Here is a 25,964-nt window from a genome sequence, read left to right as displayed (position 1 = left end):
AATCTCTTCTCAAAAGACTAAAGAGTGTGTCCTCCGCGATCCGCCTTGTTGTACACAATGTCATGACTGTACTGTACTCAGTCCGTCTTTAGAAACGAAAACCAAAGAACTTCTTTGGTGCTTCATGTGAGGCTATAGCCTATGGCCTATTACACGTGTACATCAGACTGCAGTATCGATATTTTCTCTTTTTTCTGGACGTGCTCACACTTACAAACTGTACTTACAAATACAGTCATGGTATTCGTATTAGATAAACCTTGTTTGTTCAAACATGTTGTTGGTGGACAGCATGTAGCAAGGTAAGTAAGAGCTGAGATAGGGACGCCATAGGCAGAAGTTGGAAGAAGAAAAAAAGAATGGACTCGGATGGAGAGCCAAGGTGGCTCTGGTGGAGTTAGTGGACATTATACTCATAAACTTAGTAGCTAATTTTGTTCGGAACAAAATTAGCTACTAAGTTTATGAGTACATGTATCAAGAAGACATTCAGGAGCGAACACAGATAAGAATACAAGACTGACGGTACGAGAAGTCTAAAACAACTCCCCTACAATTGTAGAATAGAGAGGGGCAGGACCGGGTCTAACACCCATACGGTTCAGATGGTCGCAAGACCGGGGGCTCTACCAACCGTGGATGGATAATACTACTACTACTAAGTACTACTACTAGAATTAGGAAGAACTTAGAGTTAGTTGCGACTTCGGCGGTAATAGTCATGAAGTTGATTGTTCCAACTAGGAACACACGCTTCTTGCCGAACTTGACACTTGACTGACTCACGACTGCCATCCGGAGCACACGAGGAGCACGTCGCACCTTCCACTCGGCAAACCTGCAAGAAAGCACCACTCCCTGCTCAATACACAGTCTCTGTAAGTTTGTATCCCTGGTGATGGTTTGGCCTGGAGAGCAGTATATAAGTGGTGCTTTTCAGGCACAATCTTCCTCAGCCTACTCAAGCTCAACTGATGAGGGGTGAATTCCCCGAAACACTGTGTATTGAGCAGGGAGTGGTGCTTTCTTGCAGGTTTTCCGAGTGGAAGGTGCGACGGGCTCCTCGTGTGCTCCGGATGGCAGTCGTGAGTCAGTCAAGTGTCAAGTTCGGCAAGAAGCGTGTGTTCCTAGTTGGAACAATCAACTTCATGATTAGAATTAGGAAGGTCACTGTTTCCGAACACGTCGGTGCCCCTGCGCCCTCCACGTCGTTGTTACATGCTGTCAACCAACAACATGATTGTAGTCCCTGGTTTAATTATAACAGGTGATGACTGTAGATCTACATGTACATAATAATATTATTACCGTATTATCTCTAATATAAGCACTGTCTCCAATAATAGCACGTCTCCAATAATAGAACACCTTGGGGCGGCATTCAAAAAATAAAGTGCTCAGTCTCCATTATAAGCACACTGTGTAAATTCATTATCTGTACCGGCGAAATAACCCTGAAATGTGTGTGTCTGACATGAATTTGGCCATGGCAACATGCCTATGAAATGAGGTTGAAATAATAATGGAACAGTCTCCAATAAAGGAACGTCTCCATGGATCCATTAATAGCACGGGGCGGAGGTACATTGAAAAAATAAAGGACCGTGCTTATAATTACAGTCGTCCCTCTCTAATCCGGCACCTTTTGCAACGGCATTTTCTGCTGGATAAACAAGGGTGCTGGATTATCAAATCCTGACCTCCAACCCGGCCCACCTGTTAACATACATGTTTGTGTCGTACGTCAAAACGTAGGGATTTTCTGTGTCAATCCAAGTACTTTGTGGAATGCATGTCTCTGTAACATACACTTGGGAATATCCTATGCACTGGCAAAGGATATTCCCAAGTGTATGTTACATGTGTTGTGTATGTTACAATGCTCCCTGACGGTATGCGCCTACGGGTGTACAACTGCTGGATTAGAAAATTGAATTAAAAAATCCGTTTTGCCAGAAAGTGTGCTGGTTTGCAAGGGTGCTGGTTTGCAAGGGTGCTGGATAAACAAGTGCCGGATTAGAGAGGGACGACTGTACTAATAATACGGTATGTAGATCTACAGTCATCACCTGGGCATTCATGTAGACCTAATGAGTAATGACTATGACTTGTATGTCGAGAAACGAACAGACGCTCAACCCCCACCCCGGCCGGCCCGGGCCCTTGGCCCTGGATGGACCATGGCCCGGCCCTGATGATCATGCATGACATGCGTACATCTACTCGAGACATGTCCGTGCCGATTTTTTGAAGTTTTATTTCATGATTTCAGTCAAACTGTATACATTGTACATGACTTGCATTATGACATCTTTGTCGCAGTTTGCGGACTTGCACTTGCAGATTGTGAGTCGAGTAGATCTACGAAGAAATTATCTCGATGAACATAATATGAGCCGTCAGATGAGAAAACAGACCTTATCCCAAAAAAGTCATATTTTTGTTTGTGGTGCTATCTGATTGCCAGGGGCACCAGGAATCGTATGCAGAAAACTAGAGTTGATTTGGACCAGGGAAAGTAAAGTTATAGCCTCGACAGTAGGAGACCATTACAAATTGCACGTCAATTTTGGGTACAATACCAACAATTGTTTCACCTACTTTGGATAATATTTTCTGTTTCCTTTGACCGATTTCCACAAACTTGGGCTTTCTGGAAAGCTCTGGCGACAAGCAACCCGTTGGGCCCAAATCCGATAGCAAATAAAGCACAGCTCCAGCGCAACAAGCTGCAGGCATCGCCTCAGCGCTAGACTTGCGCCGTCACGCGAAAATCGTTCGCCATTTCCATTTCCATTATCCCAGGACGCCCAATTTTTTTCGTGAAGATGCAGTGAGAGCTTCCAAGACGTCTGAGCCTGTTGCCGAGATCGTAGATCGCTTGAAAAGGGGGAAATCCCTGGTCTGGAGCGTTTGACTCGCGTGCAGAAATGCAAAGTGCCGTGACGAATCTTGCAGGCTTCGCATCTCGGGAACGCAGCATCGTGCCGCGATCACGCTTGCTGCATTGGATTCCTTGGAGTTTTCTCTTCGATTTACATACTTGGATTGTCCCAAAAGACCGATATTTGACTGAAATACGACGGTTTGTAGCTTGGCTGTCCAGACGCACCAGTGGGTAAACTCGCCAACTTTCAAGTGCACTTTTCTGCACTGTGCAGTTTTTGCGATAAGGTCTGTTTTCTCATCTGACGGCTCATATTATACTGTCTTGTAGTCATGTCATGGTGTAGTTGCTGGGTTTCTGATTCAGTGCTAGGCGGCTAGCAGTCATTTTCTTTCTCTCTCGTCAGATCTCGATTTTGGGAGCGTAGCGTTAGCCACTGATTCCGCGATCCGGTACATGTAGATTTGTGCGCGGACTTGTACTCGTAGTCGGTGGATATCAGTGACGGCTGCCACCCGAGCCATTGGTTGTCGGTGCATCGATCGCAAGGGTCTGATGAGAACGTAGCGAGTGGAAATCTAGATTGGAGGAACAATGAGCTTGTGAGTCAAGACTATCTTGTTCGTTTGATTTGCTTTTGCAATCCGATGTCATTACTTTAAATATTAGCCAGGTATTGCTATTGGATCATGGAGTACAAGGGCTAGAACACTGTCACTGATACGATCGAATGAAAGAAAAAAATGTTACATTCGCTTTGAGCACCAACGATTATCGATTCTTTTCATTTCGTTTTATTTGATTGATTTTCGACAGAACTGTTTCGTCCTTTGTGGACTCATCAGCGCAGCACAGAGAAAATGAGGCCGAACCTGATAGCAATGAAAAATAAATTTTCGGGTGACAATACATGAATGTCAAAATGGAAATGTTTGTGGAGAGATCTAAAGGAGGGAAAGACGTTTAAGGACAACGCTGGCATGACAGACTGAGTCACATAATGCGTAAACATGATAACTTAAGGAGCAGTGATACTGAGACATTAGCAGCCGACATTTGGTATGCTCCTACAGAGTATATGTACGGAGCATAAAGGGCGCGCAGATCACAAGAAAAAGAATATGGGATTGCACTCATCATGATCAATATGTGGGTATAATTGTGTCAGCCCTCTGATGCACACGAATGCATGGGAACTACGCATCTTTATAATTATGTACAATCAGTCATCTTGGTGTGCCCACATATTCTCCTGAAGTCTTATTCAACATTGACATACATGTAGTTGCACTTCAGGGAGTACCTTCTAGGCCCTGGAGGAACGCAGCAGGGGCAAGTGGAACATGAAACAATGCGGCCTCTGCTTCCTGCTCCCTGCTTCACTCGCCCTTGGGGTAGGGTCAGTTTATGCTCACTGAGCGCTCACACTATGATATCGCTGGTAGGCTCGGGCTGTGTTTGCGGTCAGCAGGTCATGGCCTCCGCTGGGATCATGGGCATTGAGTCTGGCTCGACGATACCCCATTGTGATTCGCAGTCAGTGTTGAATAAGAGAAAATATGAGTAAACCTACATGTGCATGACTGATTATACATTTCAAGATGATTGTGTAGTTTCCATGAATTTGTGCACACATTTGGCACATTTCGTGTGTGCGTGTGACTTTCGAACAAGGGATGAGATTGTACTGGCTGACTCTGAACCTATGTATACATGTATATGCGTGCGTACCTTTGCCGATGGGGTCAGTTTCCAAATGTCCAAAGTGTGTGTGTGTGTGTGTGTGTGTGTGTGTGCATGCGTGTGTGTGTGTGTGTGTGTCTAAAATTTGTTCCCAGAAAACAAAACCCCACTGTAAAACAGGGTGAGAGGAGATCTGCGTCTTTCTTAGAAATATCGGGAGGCTCTGACTACTGTCATGGTGGACAATAGTCATATTGTCATGCAGTTCTGGGCTAAACACATGTGCATCTGCTTTTTTCTCCTTTTTTCTCCATGTTGTGCTCCGCAACGTCCACTTCTTGTCTCAAGATTCAAAAAGGTATGATGTGACAAGTGCTTGTTAGAGCAAGAAATCAAAGGTCATGAATACCTATACCGACGTATCGTATGATACCGGCCATGAGGGTTGCAACATGCATTCCTCGGTCCAAACTGTTCAAGTCCCTCCCCATATACACTCCCCGTATACATGTACTAGTACACTCCTCATATACTAGCACACACTTATTCCTAATTTGGAATCATGCATGCCATCCTGCAGTGTGGTTCCAGACATCCCAATGTTCATCGACAACCGTTTCATGGAGGCTTCATTTTCAAAATTTCAGCTTTGACTTGATTGTTAAGTTTCTTGTACAAGTAGCTTTTTTCCAATTCTTCGGCATTGCCAAGGCCAGTACATGTACATCTTCTGCTTGCCATGTGCTCTGCTGTGCTATTGTGTTTTCTCTTCCCGGTGTTTCTGATGCAGCTTCGTACAGGCAAGAAAGACAAGCCGGTAAGTTGATGATCACAGCCTGACAGACATATCAACCCAAGAACATCTTACTTCAATGTCTCTTGATGACTGCTGTAGCTGGTATAATCTCTACTAATGGCTGTGCATTTAGCATCAGTTAGCCCGATTTTACGATTTTTGTCTCAAGTTGTCGACTTTTCAAGTGCCTCTCGACAAGCTCAAACTATCGTTGGGCAGTCTCCTTTTCTCTTGCATATTATAATGCTTAGATGCTGAAACCTACCCATCTTGTTGTGTACCCTGCTTTTTACAGCCATCTTCTGCTATTTAGTTTGCTCTGCATGTGTGTTTATTTGTGTACATGTGTCACGTGTGTGTGCACGCGCGTATGCGTGTGTGTGTGTGTGTGTGTGTGTCTGTATGTGTGTGTACAGCAAGATGAGACTGACCAGATTATTGCTCAATTCCAACAGTAAGGGACAACATTACGCACAGTCAGAAACTGTAAAATTGTAATTGTATGAAACACAACCAGAATTGACTTTTACTAGCCTAATACCAACATACAGTCTAATACCAACATACAGTCGACTTTTGATAATTATAACAAACACCATTGTGCAAAGAATTGGTTCTTTATTGCCGAAGTTCGTTATTACGTAAATGCACTAACACCATGCGAGCAAAACGTCATGACTGGCATGTTCCCCGTGACTGTATTGGTACACGTGGTTTGCTTGCGGCCCTACAAGATATGGCTGATTAAAAAAAAATAGAAACGAAATATGTTTGCTACAAAGGGTCAACGTTTTGGTACGAGTTCAAACAGGGGCATGGACAGTTTGTTATGAGCGGAGTCGACTGTATTCTGTGTGAGTCTGGCTGGGCAGGTACATGTACATTCTGCAAAGTAATTGGTGGTCATGATGCTTTCTGAACTGAGTAACGGTACGGTTTATATATTATTTGTTGTTGCAACAACTCAGGGTGGAGGCCAAGACCAAAAAGATCTGCAAGGACCTGAGAAAGCATGGAGAAGCAATGACTAGTAAGTAACCTATGACAGGGGCCGTTGCGCTGTTCAGCGTGTGATCAGCTATGTAAGGTGGAATGACAGGAAACTCACTTTGCAATGTGAGGTCAGTTCCGGTATCAGAGTCTTACTGCAGACATCATGTGTTGCACTCACCTTGCAGTAGACTACTTGTAAGTTACTATGGCTTTTGCACCGGGCGTTCGGGGACTCGTGGAGTAGTTAATTACCCTCTGCCATTTAGCTATCCCGCAGGATAACAATGAACACACGTCGGAGGCTCATGCATGTCCATTTCAGTTATGATTTGTCAGCCCAGAGCTGTACAAGGTTGTAGATTCTGGTTTTCAACTGCTCACCCGGCCAGCCAGTCTCAGAAACCAGGTCCTCTACTACACTTATCAGTATGCACTGGGTCAATGTTTCACCAATGATTCGTGTGTGTACATGGTTATGACTGTGTGTTTGTAGATATGGCTAAAGCACAGCACCGCGTTCTCAGTGACCTCTATCAGACAGTGTATGGACGCTCGAACAACACGGATGGTCCTGTAAGCCTGCACGCGCATTACCACTCGATACATATTACACACCTTAAAATTATGCTGTTGATTCCTGGTGTCAATGACAACATACACTAGTTATGGCTGTCTGCAATATGTTCCAGTCATGGTCCTGCTGCTTGCCTACTCTCCCCGTTCATGGTCTTTACCATTACTACTTCGAAGTATTACTGCTGCCGTGCTGGGTTTTCACGGTGTCATGGGCGGCACTACAGTCATGTAGATGGGTTATGACTAGGCACAATGATTAGGCACGAAACTTGCTGTTGTCAAACATTCTTTGGCTAGAGGCAGTGCAGTAAAACAATTGCTGAGCAATCATTCCAATGGGGGACCCAACATTACCTTCAGAGACGGTAATCCTATCCGTTTCTAATCTATACCTCACTGACCTACACTCAGACCTGGACAGTGCTATCACCATTATGCCTGTACACTCAGACCTCGCATAACCGCACACATCCGTGTTCCACAAAAATTTCCGGATAGGCGAGGGAACCGGATAATGGAACACACATACTGTATGTATGCATGGCATATACCGTAAGTCGGCAACCAACGATTTTCTTGCGGATTGTGAGGGATCCGGGTAAAAGAGGACTGGATAAGCGAGGTCTCGGACAGTACAACGCTTTCCCAGGATTGTGGCCATGCACAGGCTTGCCTGTGAGTTGTCATTCTCTCTCTCAGATTACTGCTTTGCCCCATCCGGTCCTCTTTCTCACCACTGGGCTCCTTCGGTGTGCTTTGTTTAACTTTGGCAGGATAAAAACCGAACACGAGGGCCGACTCGTCTCATCATAAAGCGTGTCCCGGAACTCAATACCTATGTAAGTCCATACACAAACCATTATTCATAGTCTTCTCCGTACGTGTACATAAAATGTGTGGGATCGTTGAGGATACTTTGCTCATCAGCACTATGATTCAGTTTGTTCTAAAGTTGTGTGATATCTTTTGTTTTGGTGTCACATACAGCCTGGGTGTGCTGTATTTAAGGACGTTGGTCTACACATCACGGATAATTGGGATATGTTACCTTGTGTGTTACGATGCTCAGTCTACACATGTCCATTTCTTTATTGTTTTCATGATTATTTGGACATGCAGGCTTCACTCCAGTTAGCCATTTCAGAGAAGCAACATGAAATGCAGGTGCGGCTGCGTTTTGACGAGGAACGTCTCATGATGGAACCATTGAAGAAGTGAGTTGAGGTGCACCTCATGCCAACTGCATGTACTTCAGTAGTGCTATGGTTCTTGATTCAAGGTGGAACTGGGCGGAAGAGCACCCCCCTTCTCTCCCTCTCTTTTTTGCTCTGAATTACAACTTTACTTACATGTGTATGGTTATTATGCTTTTCTTTGTTGACACTACACTTCTACTGTGACGGATATTGATTGGAGTTTCTGTTTTTTTTTCAGGTATTCTTTGATATTCCCCACAGTCAATTCTGCGCTGTCAAAACGGGAATCTAGGAAACAGGTGAGGTGGTCACTGTTCAGAAATGCAATGACTGGAACACTCTCGTTGTTACACGTGCTGATGTACACATGTACTACTGATACGGGAATGGCCAATGTGGGAGATGTCTGCCAAGTGGTTTTGTGATTAGAGACCTTCTTGATGTCGTCCACTATTAGTTCTGTATGCCATCAGTGTTGCGAAGTTTGCTGGCGGACAACTTCACGGAAAAATTGGATGCGTTACGTGGTGTGTTGCAATGCCCAGCCTTCTAATGATCATGCCGTTGCATGAAACTTTGGTGTAGATTATACTTTTCGGCTGAATTTGTGTGCGTGGTATGATGGTCCCAATACTGGTGATTTAACTGCATCTCTGCACTATTTGTTATGTGTTTTGGCTGGCAGGAGATGGAGAAGGCTAATACCAAGGTAGAGAAGTACAAAGAGAAGAACTCTCCCAAACTGGACTTGGTAAGATGATCGCTATGCATTATCCGAATAGCTTGGTTTGAGCCTTAATAGCTTTCCACTGTTACACCAACACATCTGAAATGTTCTGTGATGTATGTTTACAAGTATTTGTAGTGCGTGATCATTGTATGGGTAGGCGGTGTGTTTTGGTTTGAGCTCTCTGCAGGACATTTGTCAGCGTTGGTGCAATGCTAGTGGGTGTTTGCTGCTGCTGCTGCTGCTGCTGCTGTTGTTGTTGTGGTTGTTTCTGTGGCTATTTTTGTTGCCGCTATTATGGTTGTGCTGCAGGCCGTGGCGGAAGCAAAGAAAGCAAAGGAGGATTTTGCAAAGGTTGATAGCATTGTTGTGGCGGTAAGTGGACATGGCCTAAACTGGCGATGTAACGGGTCTATCTTCATTGGTGGGTGGTTTTATGTATGGCTAGGGAATGTAGAGCCCAGATCTGGGTAACACAGTCACGGGAGAGCATATTGTTCATACTACTCATAGTATGCGGACGAACCTCCCTTTTCCGCCACCCCCCCCCCCCCCCAACTAGTTGAATGTTTGAAGGCAACTACAGATATCCTGGAGTATGATGATCTTGCACAGCGTTCTCTATTGAAGCCATCTACCCATGCCAAATGCATGTCCTGGTATACATGTATTTGCCACTGCCCATCAGGTGTTGGGTAATAATCTCGGCTTATTGGGGAAGTTGTTGGTCAAAGATGTCTTTTCTGCTCTACGTTTGGTATCCGCAGGAACTACCCGTACTGCATGCGGGTAGGTTGGAATTCTTTGAAGCATGCCTTGGCTGTTACATACAAGCACAGGTGAGTGTGTTGGCTGATGGAGCTGTGTACACTATTGCGGGTGTAAACCAACCTATCGCTGTTGGGCATGGTATACATTGGTGCGCAGATGAGTAACACTATGGTTATCATTGAATGTTCCGGTAAGATTAAATAATAATTGTCCTTCCAAACCATAGTGATTTATAGCCAAACAGAGAGGACTTTGGACTGGTTTGAGGTGCAAAAAAGAATAATGCATTGAAAAATTGACACCATGCTTCATCACCGTGAAAGACCGGTCGTTACACATGACTATAGTACACAGATAATTCATGCTGACTCTGTGTGTGTGTACTGCGTACTGGCATCATTTCTATGTCCTGCAGAAACTCTACTATGAACAGATGGCTGCAGCCCATGAGGACACATTGTCGAAGCTTGGCTACAGTTGTGCAGGCGATGGCTCGCCGTCAGTGAAGGAGCAACTTGACACCGAGCTGGACTCCTTGTTTGGTGAGATGGCCACGCTCTCGGTGACGGATTCCACTGCAGCCACGACTGGCAAGTCATGAGGACATGATGGATGACCTGTAACCGGACATGCATGTCTACATCCAACGTATGCGTTGATTGTGTATTGCAGGAGACTGCTGCAAAGAATATTATTTATCTCACTTGAAAGACAGTGGCCAATCTCATTAGTATGGCATTGCTTGAAGTGGAAATATTTATTGACGAGCTGCAAAGTTCATAGATAGAGAGTTGACAAGAGAGTTTAGAGTGGTGTGGGTGTCGCTACGACTATTTCAAGCTACTTTCCGTCGCATGAATATGGCTGAAAACGTTGAGATACATAGGTGATTGAGTTGCTTTGCTTTCTCTGACCATACTGCTACTTGATAGGATGGCATAAGAAGACAGCTGGACTGTCCAGGCGCATTGCCCATGCTGAACACCGAGTCTGTGCATTTGTTTGTTTTTTACATTACTGTGAATGATCTAAAGACTTTCAAGATTGAGATCTGTGCATGAATGTTCTCTAGGTAGGTACAGCATTGTGCTATTTTCCAATAGTACTAGACTAGCTACTAGTGACACTCTTTCTTTTTCATTCGTTACATTTGCTTGTATTTCAGTTGAAGAGAATGAATGAAAACTGAATACAATTATTATGAGACCACTTGGTTTGAAGATGGTGTGTGTAAGGTTTTCCATTTAATGTCACCTGTTGTCCACATATAATAATTATGCTTCTGGTGGAGGGGGCTTCCCATAACTTCCAAGTTCTCAATATTTCTTCACTTTAAAAGGCTTCATTATGATTGAGAGAGTACTGTGCAGATGCAGCTATTGCTACAGACCATGTATAGTGCGTTCATAACAGTATAACTTCAACAGCAGTACTATGCGAGGCACCCGGAACGTCACGTTGCCACTGCATGATTCATGTCTGCTACACCATGGTTGTGAATCTGCTAATCTAGTTGATTGACTCTTTCATTGTAGTCTGACCTAAAGGCTAAAGACAAGTCTACATCTAGTAACAGCCAACAATACAAAGGGTGCGAGTTTGCTATGGTGGGGGCTCCCATGTATGATGTAGCATTGACATTATTGCCTTGATTCATGATACACACTGGCAAGTCACACAGACAGTTGGTGGCAAATGTCAGTATGCATGGTAACGTTATGTGCAGAGGAAAGACAAGTCCCTATAGTGTAAGTGTAAACATGGTAAAGGTAGATCTACATGATTGTAATGACTGTATGTGTGAAAACAGACGCACGTGACGACACCAATCGCGATGGAAACGACGCGATTCAAAAAACACCCGCCACCGTCGAGTACGGAGAGTGAAATGGCACAACACCATTATCAGCACTTCTTGTGCTCAGAGTTGTGTTGTTTTGTTGACTTTGTCCAGTATCGTATTTCTAGTTTATCTTCATGCCATATCCAAGCAACTCTAGCTTCTCTTGACCAAGTCCTTGCTATGTGTCCGTGAAATGCCGTGCATTCCTCTTGTTCTTCCTACTGCCAAATACCCTCCCCACACCGGTGGCTTCCACTAAGCCTAGGGTCGAAATGTCTAGCGACGTGTTTCTGACGGCCCAGCACGAGTTCAAAGGCGACGAATACTTGGTGACGGTGCGCTCGTCTTCTTCGCCTGACGCTAGTAGCGACTCTGCTAGCAGGACTGTAGCGGACACTCTACTGGTCGAAGTGGAGAATACTAGCAGCTATGAGCAATGGAGCAACGACTTCACTGCAAAATGTAAGACAGAGAGAAAGCCAAAGGAGACACAATTGATACTTGACATTGTACTCCACTTCAAACATTGAGGAAATATTTTACTTGTGGACTGTGTGTGTGTACGTGTGTGTATGTATGTTTGTTTTGTTTGTTTTGTTTATTTACGGATTCTCCAGACGTAAATGGATACCTATCATGGGAGTCTCACCAAACCAATAAAAATGAAAATAAAATTATGTATGGAGTGCAAAAAACTTAAGATCTGAGATTTTTTAAGTCACAGGAGAGGAAGAACAATAGATTGAGAATGTGTGCGTGCATGTGTGTGTGTGTCAGTTTGTGCGTCAGTGTGTGCGTGTTTTCCGAAGATTTGATACTTTACTTGGCCAGCATTTCTCTTTGATTGCTTCGGTACTGTACTGTAGTACATGCCTGTGTGTCTATTCTGCACCGCACCTTCGCTAAAATATCAACATAACACAACGTATTACAGTTAGAATAGCTGGTTGACACTTGACAGTACAAGTTACTTACATGCATTGTCCCTGTGTTGTGCGTTTCGCCTGCATGTAGATGTAGAGGATCTTTCAAGCAAAACCGGGAACTTCAAGCCGTTTGCGACGTTTCTGCATATGTTCCAAGCAGCATTGCTGAAGGTCAGTGACTTTACGTGCCGGTGCATGGCAAATATCGACCAGCTAGAGGAAGCCTTTCCAGGATGTAACTTGAGGTCAAGCTGAGAATATGGTCGATATGCGGCTACACGTCTGTACATGCGTTGCATAGGATTGCATCGAACATACTGTATGGCACACTACGTCACTTGATTTCAGCTGCAGTGTGTCATTTCCTTGCTACTTCGATGTACATAACAGTTAATACTGATTTGTTTGTTTTGTCGCTTTGCCTTCTACCCAATCTGCAGAAGAGCGACACTGTCAGTTTGGATTTGTTGACTTTAGCTGACCTGGAGAAGCTACGGCGCCAGAAGAGCGGCAACTTTTCTTCACTTGGCAAACCACTGCAGACCAGTAACAAACGATACCTCATCTTGACATACAATGTAGAGTTTGACAGGTGAGGTAGCAGCACAGTGACATGCGGCAAATACATGTGTTACTTTAAAAGAACCGTGCGACTCGTGATCACCTTTCCAGTATAGAAAATAATACGACGGTGCTGCACAATGAAATCCAGTCACGTCGCGCAAGTACGCGCCGGGCGTTGCACAGCCCCAGATCTGCGAACACTGGGCTGCGAAACGGAGCAGGGCGCAAACTTGAGTACCACGACTGGATCTCATTGAGCAGTAACATAGTATACGGCTTGTGTATGCTACAATTATGACATTCTCAAACTTTGAACGTGTTCCTATTCCTTTGCTTCTGTGTCAGATGACTCATTTGACTCCTAACTTTTCTGTGCAGCTCAAGTTTGTTACATGATCAGGAGAGTGATGTAATGTGAAATTCTTTGTGTATGTACATGTGTGTGTATGTATGTATGTATGTGTGTGTGTGTGCATACGTGTATATGCGTGTGTGTATGTGTGTGCATGTACATACAAACTCCTATATATGCCTCTCAGAATACACTACCCGTTGGTGCTGCAGAATAGGGGACAACTGGATCCGATACAATTGTTGACATCGTTACGTGAGGTGCAAAGGGAGGATCTACGATCAAGGCAGGTAGGACAACTCTCCTTATCAATGCGGTCCACACAACAATTACAATCGCTTACACTCTCCGCTGCTTTGGAAGAGTTGAATTCACTTGTAGCGACATAAGGGGCCGTCCGTAAATATCGATGTTTTTTTAAGACGATATTGGTGCTTCTCTCCCTTGACCCCCCCCCCCCTCCCCCCAGAAGACGCACATGTACATCTAGATCATGGAATCAATATTTTTGGATGCTCATTTTTTTCCTTTTTTTGTCAATAATATGAACCCAAGATGGCAAGTTAGTTTGCAGTATTTATTATGGTCTAATTGAGCAGGAGAGCATTATGACTTTTTTGGTCGCCCTCGAGAACACTTGTGGCCAGCAGCCTTCTTGTGCTGCATTAGCCCATAGTAGGTGGTGAAGGCTAAGCCACAAGTAGAAGCACCATCCAAATACGAGCACACATGCTCCTTCTGCTGCCTGGATGTAGTGCCTTCACTGCTATGACTCAGGCGGTTGTGGCGAAGCTTATCAGCCGCTGACAAGAAGACATACTTGCAGTGCTCGCATCGCTCCGTTGTACCATTCTCAGCGTCTGTGCCGTCCTTGTTCAGACAGTGAAGACTGGAAACTCTTGTGGAGTTCGTCCATGTTTGTTCGCACTGCCTCTACGTCTTGAAAAAGGTCTCCTGCAGGCATCGTTCGGCCGATTTCCACAATCAATAGCTCATTCTTTTGCTCTTGAAATTCGCCATGGGCGTACAGCTTCCAATTTTTGATTTTGTTCTTGTGTCGCGAGTTTTAGCTCCGCGAACGGAAGCTGGTTTCACATTTTCTTGTATAGCCATTTAGACGTCCGCGTGCAGGGATCGGCGAAACTTCAGATATTTACATCGATATTTTTCTGATGCTCGAAAAGACGCACATGGCTCAAACCCCCTCCCCCCCCCCCCCCAGACGCACCAATATCGTCTCTAAAAAAACATCGATATTTACGGACGGCCCCTAATTAATTATGTGTATTGACACCAGTACCCTGCACACTGCTTTCCAGTCACAGGAGTACCCTGCACACTGTGTGTTCCAGTGGTGTATTTATAACACTGCATTACATTGCATGCATACTAAGTTCCCCCCCCCCCCCCCCACACACACACACACACACTTCCGAGAAACTACACACTGCTTACCATGTTCTTGGTAGACATGCAACACTGAATACTTGTTGGTTGTCCATTAGCACTTTGGTCACTTGGTGTTTAAATGATTTGATGTTTTGTTCCCGTTGTGCTGTGCGCATGCAGGGTCGTAAACACAACCGTGATGCTGAGGCTGTGAAGCTACGCAGACAGTGAGTAGCATATGTGCAGTATAGACCTGTTGGAGAGAGTGTGTCCGGTGGGGTACGTGCATCGCGGATGGAGGTGAAAGGCATTCTCCTCATGTTACTGCTAACCTCCAGAAGCCAAGTGTTGGCTAGTTGCACAGTTGTTTCTTGAAACATGCCTCCTACTTCAACGGTCCGCCGTACAGTACATGTACTGGTGTCCATGGTACTAGCAAGCACCATTGCTGAGCATGCACTGACCGTGTACTTGGATGGGTGTCCGCTAGTCAATGTGCCGCATGGTTGTGATGCACTTCCTCCATGAACTAAAACATGGTTCATTGCAAGTGATAGTCGTACAGAAAGCGTGCCAAGTTGTAGCTTTGCGAAGTAAGTAAGTATGTGTGTATGTGTATGTACTTCACGAAGTATGGGTAACACTGTCCATGTTTGTCCATTAAAAGGTTTCAGCACACGAAGCACAGAAGCCATATAATTTCGACTAGGCCTTTCGTACCATTACTCTTCAAGTCGAATACAATGGTGAATAACAAGGTAGCAAGCAAGTCCTTATAACCCGCACTTTGGCGGTCAGAGCATTGACAAAAATAACACTTGAAAAATAGCGCTAGTGGCGCCAACAGCATATTTGGTGGTCAGAGCATAGACCAAATAGCACTTTAAAAGATAGCGCTAGTGGCGCCCACGACATATTTGGCGGTCAGAGCATAGACCAAATAGCACTTTAAAAGATAGCGCTAGTGGCGCCAACGACATATTTGGCGGTCAGAGCATAGAGCAAATAGCACTTTAAAAGATAGCTCTAGTGGCGCCAACGACATATTTGGCGGTCAGAGCATAGACCAAATAGCACTTGAAAAGACTGTAGTACCGTGGTCCCCACTGTTGTCTGATACTGGTAATATTCATTGTCTGATACTGGTAATACTGTAGAACGGGTAATTTTAGCGACGTAAAAACCCTAGCGAATTTAGCGATCGACTCCTTTTCGCTAAAGTTTCAAGTCGCTAATCCGTTGAGACATTAGTACTAAAGTAGTGCACTGGTGATCCGTGAGTAAAATCGCTGCAAATCGCTAAAATAAAACGTCGCTAACCGGTTGACAATGGGAAAACGCTAAAATCAATAGTCGCGATGATTACCCGTTCTACAGTATTCATTGTCTGATACTGGTAATATTCATTGTCTGATACTGGTAATATTCATTGTCTGATACTGGTAATATTCATTGTCTGATACTGGTAATATTCATTGTCTGATACTGGTAATATTCATTGTCTCACTGTGTAGTTAGCGCCACTAGCGCTATCTTTTAAAGTGCTATTTGGTCTATGCTCTGACCTCCAAATATGTTGTTGGGGCCACTAGCGCTATTTTTCAAGTGCTATTTTTGTCAATGCTCTGACCGCCAAAGTGCGGGTTATAAGGACTTGCTTGCTACCTTGTTAATCACCATTGTATTCGACTTGAAGAGTAATGGTACGAAAGGCCTAGTCGAAACTATATTTCGTGTGCTGATTTGCTTTCCTCCAACCAAACATATATTGAAAGGTTTCTGCTTGGTGTTGGACTATAGGTATGATGACTTGGTGGCGGAAAAGGATGAAGTTGAGCAGCAGCTTGCAACTGAACGAGAGAAAGCCCGCTTTGCGGATAAAGGCTCCGACTCGAAGAAGACAGAAGTACTCAAGTCGGTTATTCGCACATTGGAGGTGAGTTTTGAAGCAAGGTGGTCCTCCCAGCAAAATGCTTTTCGATTTCTGCATTGAGGTGTTGACAAAGTATATCTTTATTATCTCTCGTCATAAAACATGTCTGCTTCAGGGTGACTTGATCCAGGAGCGGACCAAACATCAGAGGTTTGCCGCTCAGAAGCGTGATGCTATGCGTGATATGCAAGAAGAAGTAAGTGAGTGCGCGCGGGTGTTCTCCTCACTCTCGGTAGTGCAAGTAGAGTATTCACATAGACTGCATGTGGTTTGTGCTGCCGAACTTTGTGGTCCTCTTCGTGTGCACGCTATGCTGTTGAGGGTGTGAAGGCGAATCATGGAATCAATCAGGAAGCTCAGTGCCTTTTGGGAGAAATGGCTGTGCATGCATGCATGTGTGTGTGTCTGTGTATGTGTCCGTGTCTGTGTGATGGTGTGTGTGTGTGTGTGTGTGTGTGTGTGTGTGTGTGTGTGTGTGTGTGTGTGTGTGTGTGTGTGATTGTGTGCAAGGACGTAAACAAGTGGCTCTCTGTTATGATGTGTGTACACCATGCACTGTGCTGTGCTCCTACAGCTTGATGAGCTACGTTCCAATGAGCACACACTGCATATGCGTATCAAGTATCTTACCAATGACTTGGCCGCTTATAAGCGAAAGTAAGTCTGAGGGTCATGTAACACAGCAGCTCAAGTTGTATGTGTTAAGCACCCTGTACTGCATAAGCATCTACACTAGTACTCCATGTACATGTACCTGACTGACACATGCAAGCATGACTGTCATGTTAACAGTATGCTAGGATGAGGGGGGGCAGGGGGGGGGGGCAGGGGGCAGGGGGCTGTATGACTGTGTTTCTCTTGGTAGTACAGTATACGTGGCATGCTAAAATCTTGTGCGAAGAAAGCTCTTAAGGCATGTCCCTGTTCATGTGTTGACAGCCAATCATACGGACCTTACCGACCGGAAAGGACTGCGTCCGCTGAGAGAAGTCGGGGGCGATCTTGGTCGCCCAAGCCGCACACTTCTTCAGCTCCTCGAGGCACGCGGGATACAGCTCCTAGAGGCACGCGGGATCCCGTTACGTCCTGGAGGGGACCTGCAAAGCCCTCTCCACCTGCACCGGCATCACGACGACAGCCAGCCAGGCAATTATTCTCAGGTGGGTAGTGACTAAGGACCGGACTCAGTACAGAATGCCAGGCTTATCCTTCTCCTCTTCACTTGCTGCTATGCAGTGGCTGGTCACGGTTGCCTGGGTTTGCAGTTGTCCTTCTGAGTCATTGTGATCATGGTGCTGCTTCCTCCGTTTCTCCATTCTGCTGTTCTTCTTTTACCTGCCTTGCTTCCTCGTTTCCCGAGTGTGTTACTGACTGTGTTACTGACTGTGTAACTGTTACTGACTGTGTTACTGACTGTTACTGACTGTGTTACTGACTGTGTTACTGACTGTCGTATTGTCCTATACATGTACGTGGTGATGTTGTGTGCATTTGAGTAATGACTGCACCATTCATTCTATTCCTTTCTTTGCTTTGCTGTGTTTTCCAATGTGTGGTTCTCAATGGTTGTGACAGGTGGTGCCAAGCCCAGGTTTGATCCCACTGCGTATCCTACATGTATGTGTGTTGTACCTTTCTGTAGACCCACCACTGACTGCTTGTTCATTTGTCTGTATTTCACCAAAAGCACCATAGACGCATAGTACAGGGGCCAGGTGTCCAAAATGTTTACTTTCGTTGCAGTGGAAAGCGCACAACTTTTCGGGCATTTTAGCATGTACTGGGGACCACAGCACAAGGAGGTCGACAATATAATTTTCCACCCTTGAAACGTGATGGAAGCCGGGTACTGAAACGAGCCATGGAAGTTCTGTGCATGGTTACCATAGCAACTGCATAGCAACAGCATAGCAGCTAGTGTTATATTCTTGTTGTTAGCTCTCAATAGTGTTCTAGAATGACTGAAAGACTCGGAGCAGGTGGCAAAATCTGGAATGAAGACCATTGGGATATAAACGGGCTGCAGGGAAGCCAGAAAGGAATACCAAAAAGCATAATACAAAAAAAGCATAATACTCGTACGTGTACCAGTACATTGTATATGGACATGTGTGTAGTGTACAAAGGCAGAAGAGAACAGAGACAGCCGACTAGGTCATTGTTGTAAAGCTAAGGCAATCCTCACACAACTCCTGAGGATTGCCTTAGCTTTGCTATGTGCATGAAACGCAGCGTTACAACAATGACCTAGCCGGCTGTCTCTGTTCTCTTCTGCCTTTGTGGTAATGCTCCATCCTTGTGGTGTTGAGCACTCTAGGCAATCTGGGAACTCTCGCTATTGTGTATGTAGTGTATATGGAAAAGTGCATTATACATGTATGTGTGTAGGTTGTGTGTAGGCTGCCACGATCTAGGTTTTCGCCATGCTTTGCAGTATCAAGTAGAAGAAATAACAAGTCAACCATGGTGAATGGTAGAGTGGCCTGTTGGGGGCAATCGCCACAGAACAACACAGCAATCAGTGTACATGGTTGATGATGATGATGATGATTGTTTATTTCGCAAATCCAAACGGGTGTTTCTTCCCAATTACAAGGTACCGAAGAGATAGGGTATAAGAGAGGGAAGAGGTGTATGTAAAATATGTGTATGCACATGTGTGGAAAGGTTAGTCCGAAAGTGAGCCACTGAAAGAAGGCGAAGAGGTGTACATGTACACGGCATCTGACAGTACTGCGGAGGTCACATACTAGCCCTTTCCCAAAGATGCCATAATTTTTCCATGTACTGTGCATTCTAACTAGGGATGAAACGATTACACCGATTACTCGGAACTTACTCGTTATCTCTATGATGGCTACTCGTTATGCTGTTATCGAGTACAGTATGCAGTGCATGTACATCACGATTGTGCATTTACTAATTTTTTCTAACTATGTGTTTTGAGCTACTACAGTAGAAGGCGCTCAGTCTCTGATAGCACAGTCAGTAGTAAATAATGATACCTAATAAGGCTAAGGCACTTGGGTAACCGTTGCCCATTACAATTGACAGTACACCTACAAACTGCATAGATGCTTTTAAATAAGTGTAATTTTGTGCAACTGTGCAACTCCCTTGACTGTAACATCAATTACTCAGCTATATCCGTGCACGAGAAGAACGGCAACAGGAGGCTGCCCGGCGCAGAGGGTGAGTGTTTACCTTGCTGCATGCATCATGGCTCTGAAACACCAACGGTGCGTGTGTGCGTGCACGTGTGTGTGTATGTGTGTGTATGTGTATGTGTATGTGTGGTGATAAGGTCATGATACTATATGTGTATGTGTATGTGTATGTGTATGCGTGGTGATAAGGTCATGATACTATACGTGTTGGACTCAGTAGAGCGTCCAGCCCCTATATGATGTCCAACCCCTATATAGAGTCCATTGGTCCAAAATCCACTGTACAGAGTCCAAACTTGGAATCAACTGTGAGCTCAAAGTTTAGATAGACATCACTCCCTGTATAGAATCCAGCCAATTGACTTCACCCCTATATAGAGTCCATTGGTCCAAAATCAACTGTACGGTGTCCAAACTTTGAAATCAACTATAAAGAGTCTTTATGTGGACAACACTCCCTGTATAAAGTCCAGCCAATTAGGCATCCCCTATCCAGAGTTCCAAATTAGACATAGGATCTGCTGTAAGCAGCGAATATTAACCAGAAAACGGCCTCTCCCTTTAATCCTTTACATCATTCACTTCTCAAGATAAAAAATAAGTATTGAGGCGCCACTGCAGCCACTTCATTACACGAAAACCCTACAAACACCATCCTTAAATCAAGTGGTCTCTTCGCAGACGCTGCAAATTACAATATCTCAATCATGTAGTGTTGCAAAATTATTGTCCACGCACACACGCACACATGCACACACCCACACAACCCCAAGAAAATACCTAGAAAAAAACCAAGAATCGAAAAAGAATAATGGAGAGCCAAGGATTAATTATTTGTTTTCAAATTATTGTGCGCGCGCGCGCGCACACACACACACACACACACACACACACACACACACACACACACACACACACACACACACAAACTTATACAACGCCAAGAAAACACCAAGAAAAGAGTAGAGACACAATACACACGCAACTCCAACAGCCATGCAAACGTCCACCCATTTACACGTAAAGTCAAGAGGGATAACAAATAATTATACGAAACGAATGCATACGTGGGCGGATGCACGCACGTTTACATACATGTAGTAGTGTAAGAGAGTAACATAGTGCAGTAGTCAGCATAATACTAGCACATGCTGAGAGTGCAATAGCAAGCTTCACCATTGCTCATGGCCATGCAAATGTTCAGTAGCACTCAGTTCCACAAGCTTCTGAAGATCAGCACACCTGCAACAAATAGATTGCACAAGGATACGCTTATTACCGTAATGATGCATGGGACCACACAACTACCAAGTAACGAATGTGATGCTCAATGAAAATCCATCCACTCAAAGACCTGTGAACAGGTGACGGTGGGGACAATAATCTATTAGTAATACGAGGAATAAGATCGTTTGTGCACACTCAAGACGCACAAACACACCACCATACATGTAGTGTACACAGTGTTTCACTTCACTGCAACTAAATTGATGAGATGATTTGAACAATCTGTACAGCGTTGCCGTCAGTCAGTCTTCCCCAAGATGGAAATGCAATGATTTGTTGTCACGAGGCAGTTTCACTGACACAATGTCATGTTTGTGACATCAAAACGGTTACTTGTACTTCATGGAATACGAGTACATGTATTAGCTTGAGAAGCTTTTTCTTGTCATCGGCATACAAGAAATCCTCCTCCTACTACTACTAGTACACTGGCACTGCGTTTGTGGATCCTATTGTATTTGACATCATACTAGAGCCTACAACAGGAAGAGTGTCGTGGAGTTCACATAATTATCACAGGGATAAAAATACATTTCTCATGAAATAAAATAATAATTGATGATAGCTAGACGATCGTATACGATTGATCTTGATGCAAAGTCCTTGCAGTCCAGGCGCGTACACAGAGGGGGTTTCCCGTTGCCCGGAAACCCCCCAAATGTTCCAAACGAGCAACATTTTTGGGCACATTTTGGTAGGGCGTGCGATTGATCTGACAAGAATGCAAACTTCAACAGATCGTAACTCAGTCAAATCTGGCTCAATTCCAACGATCCAAATATCCAGGTCGAATAGAAAATTCTCAGCTGTCGGTAGAAACAATCCGCGAAGCGCTGCGAGCAATGGTTCTTGAGATATAGCATTCGTTAGTTGAGCCGCGATCCCGGCAATTTCCAAAGCGCGCAGTGCAACTTGAGTATCGAGAATTTGAGACTATTCGTCACATTGACTTGCTCAAATTTGCAGGGGCTTCACTTGTGATATTCTCAAGAGTACACAGCAAAACAATCGAAACTCTGCGATCGAGAAAAACGAAATCGCTGGAGCAGGATGCGTTTGGGCCTTTGGGGCATTTTTGCACCGTTGCTGCACTCTATGGATACAGGTACAGTGCAGCAGCGTAGCAGCTGGTCCGGCTGTTCCGGACCAATGCCAAAAGTGCCCAGAGTGCAGGATTTTGCTCCCTAATTTCAAAATTTTCCCGGGGGACACCCCCGACCCCCATACACCCAGACCACCACCAACGGCGGTGCTACCTGCCTGCAGTGTCCTGGCTATCATGGTCGACCTCATTCCCTTTCTCTCGTGGATACCATTCCACTTCCAGGAAGCCCAAGATTATGAAGATTGAGTGAGTAGAACTGAAGTTATGATCCAAGGAACGCGAACAATGCATAATTTTGAAATTTTTTAAAAGGTAAAAAAGAACACATTGTTTGTAATTCGGTTTAGTTGGAAACCCCCCTAGAGGTGACCCTGCGTACGCGCCTGCAGTCCTTGAGGACTATTACGAAGTGGTTGATTACTTTTAGGGCATTCATTCAAGCAACATCAAACAAAAGCGATACGCTCTTTGAAAGTGTAAAAAAATTCAAGCATAACGACAGAACAGCAGACCAATCGAAACGAGTAAAAGCTTCCTTACCTCAGTCATCGTCCTGCCATGTAGTTGGACAGCCTTTTGACACGGTGGTACAGGCAGCTCTTGTCCAGTCAAACAGGGTATCCTTGTGGCGTCGAACGAAAGAGAGTGTCAGTGTATCTGACTCGTCAGATTTTGGAACTGTGCTGAAATTTTATCGTTCTCCGCTTTCTGCTTTCATCCCTCGCTCTGATGAAACCGTTCAAACGTCTTACTGGCAGCAATGGCCAGCCAAACAGGGGTTCCTTGTGGCGTCGAACGAAAGAGAGTGTCAGTGTACCTGACTCGTCAGATTCGAACTGTGCTGAACTTTTCTCGTTCTGCAATTTCTGCTTTCATCCCGCGCACTGATGAAACGTCTTCAGAGAACCACAAGACGCTTTCCAGATTTGATTTTGAACGTCTCCTTATCCTCCTTGGTTACCTCGAGACAGATTACTGTCAGCAACTGCACAGCAGAACTGGCAGCCATGGCTGAAGTGAAGAAAGGAATGCGCTGCCACGAGGCAAGCAAAACTGAAAAGGTGTTTTTTTTCGGGCACAACACACAGGAGGACGGCGTGACTGGATAAACTGGACTTCTGCTGTGAGTCCTGGACCGTGAATGCTGTGAGTCCTGGACCGTGAATAGGGGACTTGTAGAGAAAGTGTACTCCTTATAGGGGATTGCGCGGCAGGATGAAGCTGATCAAAACAGAGTGGACTTCTGGACTCTGTATAGTGGATTTTGGACCAATGGACTCTATATAGGGTGCTGGACATCATATAGTGCATGGACTCTATACTGAGTCCTACATACGTATAGGCTATGTCCCATGTGATTCGTTTGTCTGATGGCATTGCAGGAGAAGTATGAGTCGGTCGCCATCTCCCAGTGCCGCTCGGCGTTCCAGATCCAATTCCGTGGACTCGTATGCAGGTCACCAGCAGTCAACAGCCAGTACACGGACACATGGCCGCCCTCCTGCAGTGCCATCCACATCAAGGCAACATGGTAAGACTGTGTGTACAGTCAGTCTTGAGCGATTTAGCTAAAGACTGCCAGTGGCAGTTAGAAAACGTCTTGCCCGGCATCCAGAAATTGCAGTGTTTTCTCGCGGGCAGTGGTTATCAATTATTTTTGGGCGAGTTTTAGGAGGTTTGTTTTGAAAATAGATGAATGTACTTCAGTACATGTAGTGTGCATGGTGTACATGTACTGTCTGAAGAATGCTGATGTAATGCTGATGTAATGCTGATGTAATGCTGACTGATAGAGTTCACTCAATCAACGGACAGAAGGGAAGAAAGACTGATTCCTACCACTCATACATCTACTCGTATACGTGGTGCGATGCTCTCATGCTACCACTTATGTACTTCCAACAAGTGAGCAGTCACAACGTCTGCTTACAACACTATTTCCTTCCTCTAGTGATAGTAAAGAAAAAGGACCATGGCTCTCCATCCGAGTCCATTCTAGTGATAGTATTATTTTATTCATAATTACGGATATTACCCAAAGGCTGGAGTGCCTATGTCAAGTTATGTCTGGCGCTGTTCCCTATCTTTGACATGCAGGTAGAGCTCCGGGAAGTCGCAATTCATCGTTGGAACGGAGAAGCTCATCCCTTGAGCGCCTTGGACAATCCATGGCAAAGACACCAAAGTCCTCCAAACCTCCCACGGGCCGTGGTGGTAGTGGTGGTACAGGTGCCAGAGGGAGGACTCAACGAAAACAAGCCTGGGCTGATGACAGTCCTGCTTCTGTGAGTTTCAAACTCAGGATAGTGTGTGTGTGTGTGTGTGTGTGTGTGTGTGGTGTGTGTGTGTGTGTGTGTGTGTGTGTGTGTGTGTGTGTGCGCGCGCGCGCGTGCGTGCACATGAGCTGTGTGCAGGTGTGTTTCGGTTTGTGCATACATGTGGTGCGTTTGGAGTCTTCCATGACTGTAGATTGTTATAAGGAAACACCTGTTCGAGATTTTCCCGTTTTCATTTCGAACCCTTTTCTTCTTCTCGTGTTGTAACGCTCTTTCCAGAAACCCCGGAAATCGCAGCACAAACCCAGAGTATTGAATGCCAGCCCAGGTAAGGAAGCAGTGCTTTGGATTTACAGTACATCATGATGGGCTACCAGTACATGTATCTTACAAATTGCAATGTACGAGTCATACTGCTAGGCTGTGATCGTTTGGTCTCATCCAGATCCAGATCCGTTGGATCCACTGGATCTGTAGCGATCCATTGGTCGAATCCGGATCCAGATCCTTCGGATTTGGATCCGAGCAACCCTGCCCCGGGAGCAGGGTTGACTGGATCCATCGGATCCGAATGTGACCTTTGTGCATATATGGCGGGTAAAACCATTTTTTGTACTCATTGTCGTATCCATAAACGTCTCGTTGACTTTTCGTACGACGCGCGCGCGCGGTCAGTACGACTTTCGCCTTTTGGGTGACCTGTCCGTGCCATTTTTTACTTCGTCAACATGGCAACAGCCAAGGTCCAAAAAAAGTGATCGGTTGATTCTGAAAGATCCGACGAATCTGGATCTGGATCCGACTAAATGATCATAGCCCTAGACTTTGAATCATTTTGAACCAATCCAATGCTGCACACTCCCTTGTGGCTCGAAACTGAGAAATGGTGTGTGTGTGTGTGTGTGTGTGTGTGTGTGTGTGTGTGTGTGTGGTGTGGTGTGTGCGTGTGCGCACGTATTTCACTCGTGTGTCCCTGCGCAGATGACGACACGATGGACTACGACGAGACGCGGATTGCTGACATCGGTGCACGGCTAAACCACCTGCGGACATTCATGCAGGCTTCATTTCCTGACAGCCATCATTAGGCCCCAAACACATTGAGGATCTAACTTGACAATATGAATACCTTACTACAACAGAAGCATATCACCATCGTATCGCAATAATTCCACTTTAAAACGTTTAACAAATGCGACTGGATATTGATTTTGACTACACCACTGGACAAGGCTTTCCGTAGCAAAGAACTTCCCAGCTGCATTATGTGGGCTTTGATCTTCTCGAAATGCTGATGGTTGAGATAAAAACTGAATAGAGAGTTAGCAGTTGGCACTGAATCACTAACTAAATTTCTTGAATGGATTACCGAACATTTTTTTTCGTTGCAGCACAAGTTATTGTCTGTTGGATATGTTAAACAAATGATAAGAATTTTCTTGGACATGTTCTGGTACGAGTATCTCCCCTCCTCTTCTTTACATTAACTCATA

The 25,964-nt window shown here is 45.0% G+C and overlaps 2 protein-coding genes and 1 long non-coding RNA gene across 3 annotated transcripts; 2 read left to right on the top strand and 1 right to left on the bottom strand.

The window, feature by feature from the left end:
* Nucleotides 1–3,203: 3,203 nt before the first annotated feature.
* LOC135814319 (bridging integrator 3 homolog) lies at nucleotides 3,204–10,833 on the top strand. The gene is made up of 12 exons (XM_065327424.1): nucleotides 3,204–3,489; nucleotides 4,919–5,387; nucleotides 5,783–5,820; nucleotides 6,335–6,396; nucleotides 6,853–6,932; nucleotides 7,709–7,774; nucleotides 8,055–8,149; nucleotides 8,370–8,430; nucleotides 8,817–8,882; nucleotides 9,171–9,233; nucleotides 9,626–9,697; nucleotides 10,045–10,833. The coding sequence occupies exons 2-12, from the start codon at nucleotides 5,310–5,312 to the stop codon at nucleotides 10,228–10,230; spliced, it is 867 nt and encodes a 288-aa protein (XP_065183496.1). The 5' UTR covers nucleotides 3,204–3,489; nucleotides 4,919–5,309; the 3' UTR covers nucleotides 10,231–10,833.
* A 708-nt stretch (nucleotides 10,834–11,541) lies between these two features.
* Nucleotides 11,542–25,915, top strand: LOC135814317 (centrosomal protein CCDC61-like). Its single transcript, XM_065327423.1, has 15 exons — nucleotides 11,542–11,934; nucleotides 12,487–12,569; nucleotides 12,839–12,990; nucleotides 13,502–13,604; nucleotides 14,884–14,930; nucleotides 16,504–16,639; nucleotides 16,752–16,832; nucleotides 17,211–17,293; nucleotides 17,576–17,796; nucleotides 18,212–18,242; nucleotides 19,778–19,828; nucleotides 23,578–23,726; nucleotides 24,293–24,480; nucleotides 24,751–24,799; nucleotides 25,453–25,915. The coding sequence occupies exons 1-15, from the start codon at nucleotides 11,745–11,747 to the stop codon at nucleotides 25,557–25,559; spliced, it is 1,671 nt and encodes a 556-aa protein (XP_065183495.1). The 5' UTR covers nucleotides 11,542–11,744; the 3' UTR covers nucleotides 25,560–25,915.
* Nucleotides 20,634–23,481, bottom strand: LOC135814318 (uncharacterized). Its single transcript, XR_010553170.1, has 2 exons — nucleotides 22,736–23,481; nucleotides 20,634–21,045 (listed from the first exon to the last, which is right to left on the bottom strand). It is a non-coding gene; the product is annotated as an uncharacterized LOC135814318 (long non-coding RNA).
* Nucleotides 25,916–25,964: the final 49 nt, after the last annotated feature.

The sequence above is a fragment of the Sycon ciliatum genome, chromosome 4 (assembly GCF_964019385.1).
Source record: "Sycon ciliatum chromosome 4, ocSycCili1.1, whole genome shotgun sequence".
NCBI classification, from domain to species: domain Eukaryota; kingdom Metazoa; phylum Porifera; class Calcarea; order Leucosolenida; family Sycettidae; genus Sycon; species Sycon ciliatum.
The sequence above is the reverse complement of the archived record's forward strand: the minus strand, read 5'-3'. Positions and strand labels throughout refer to the sequence as shown.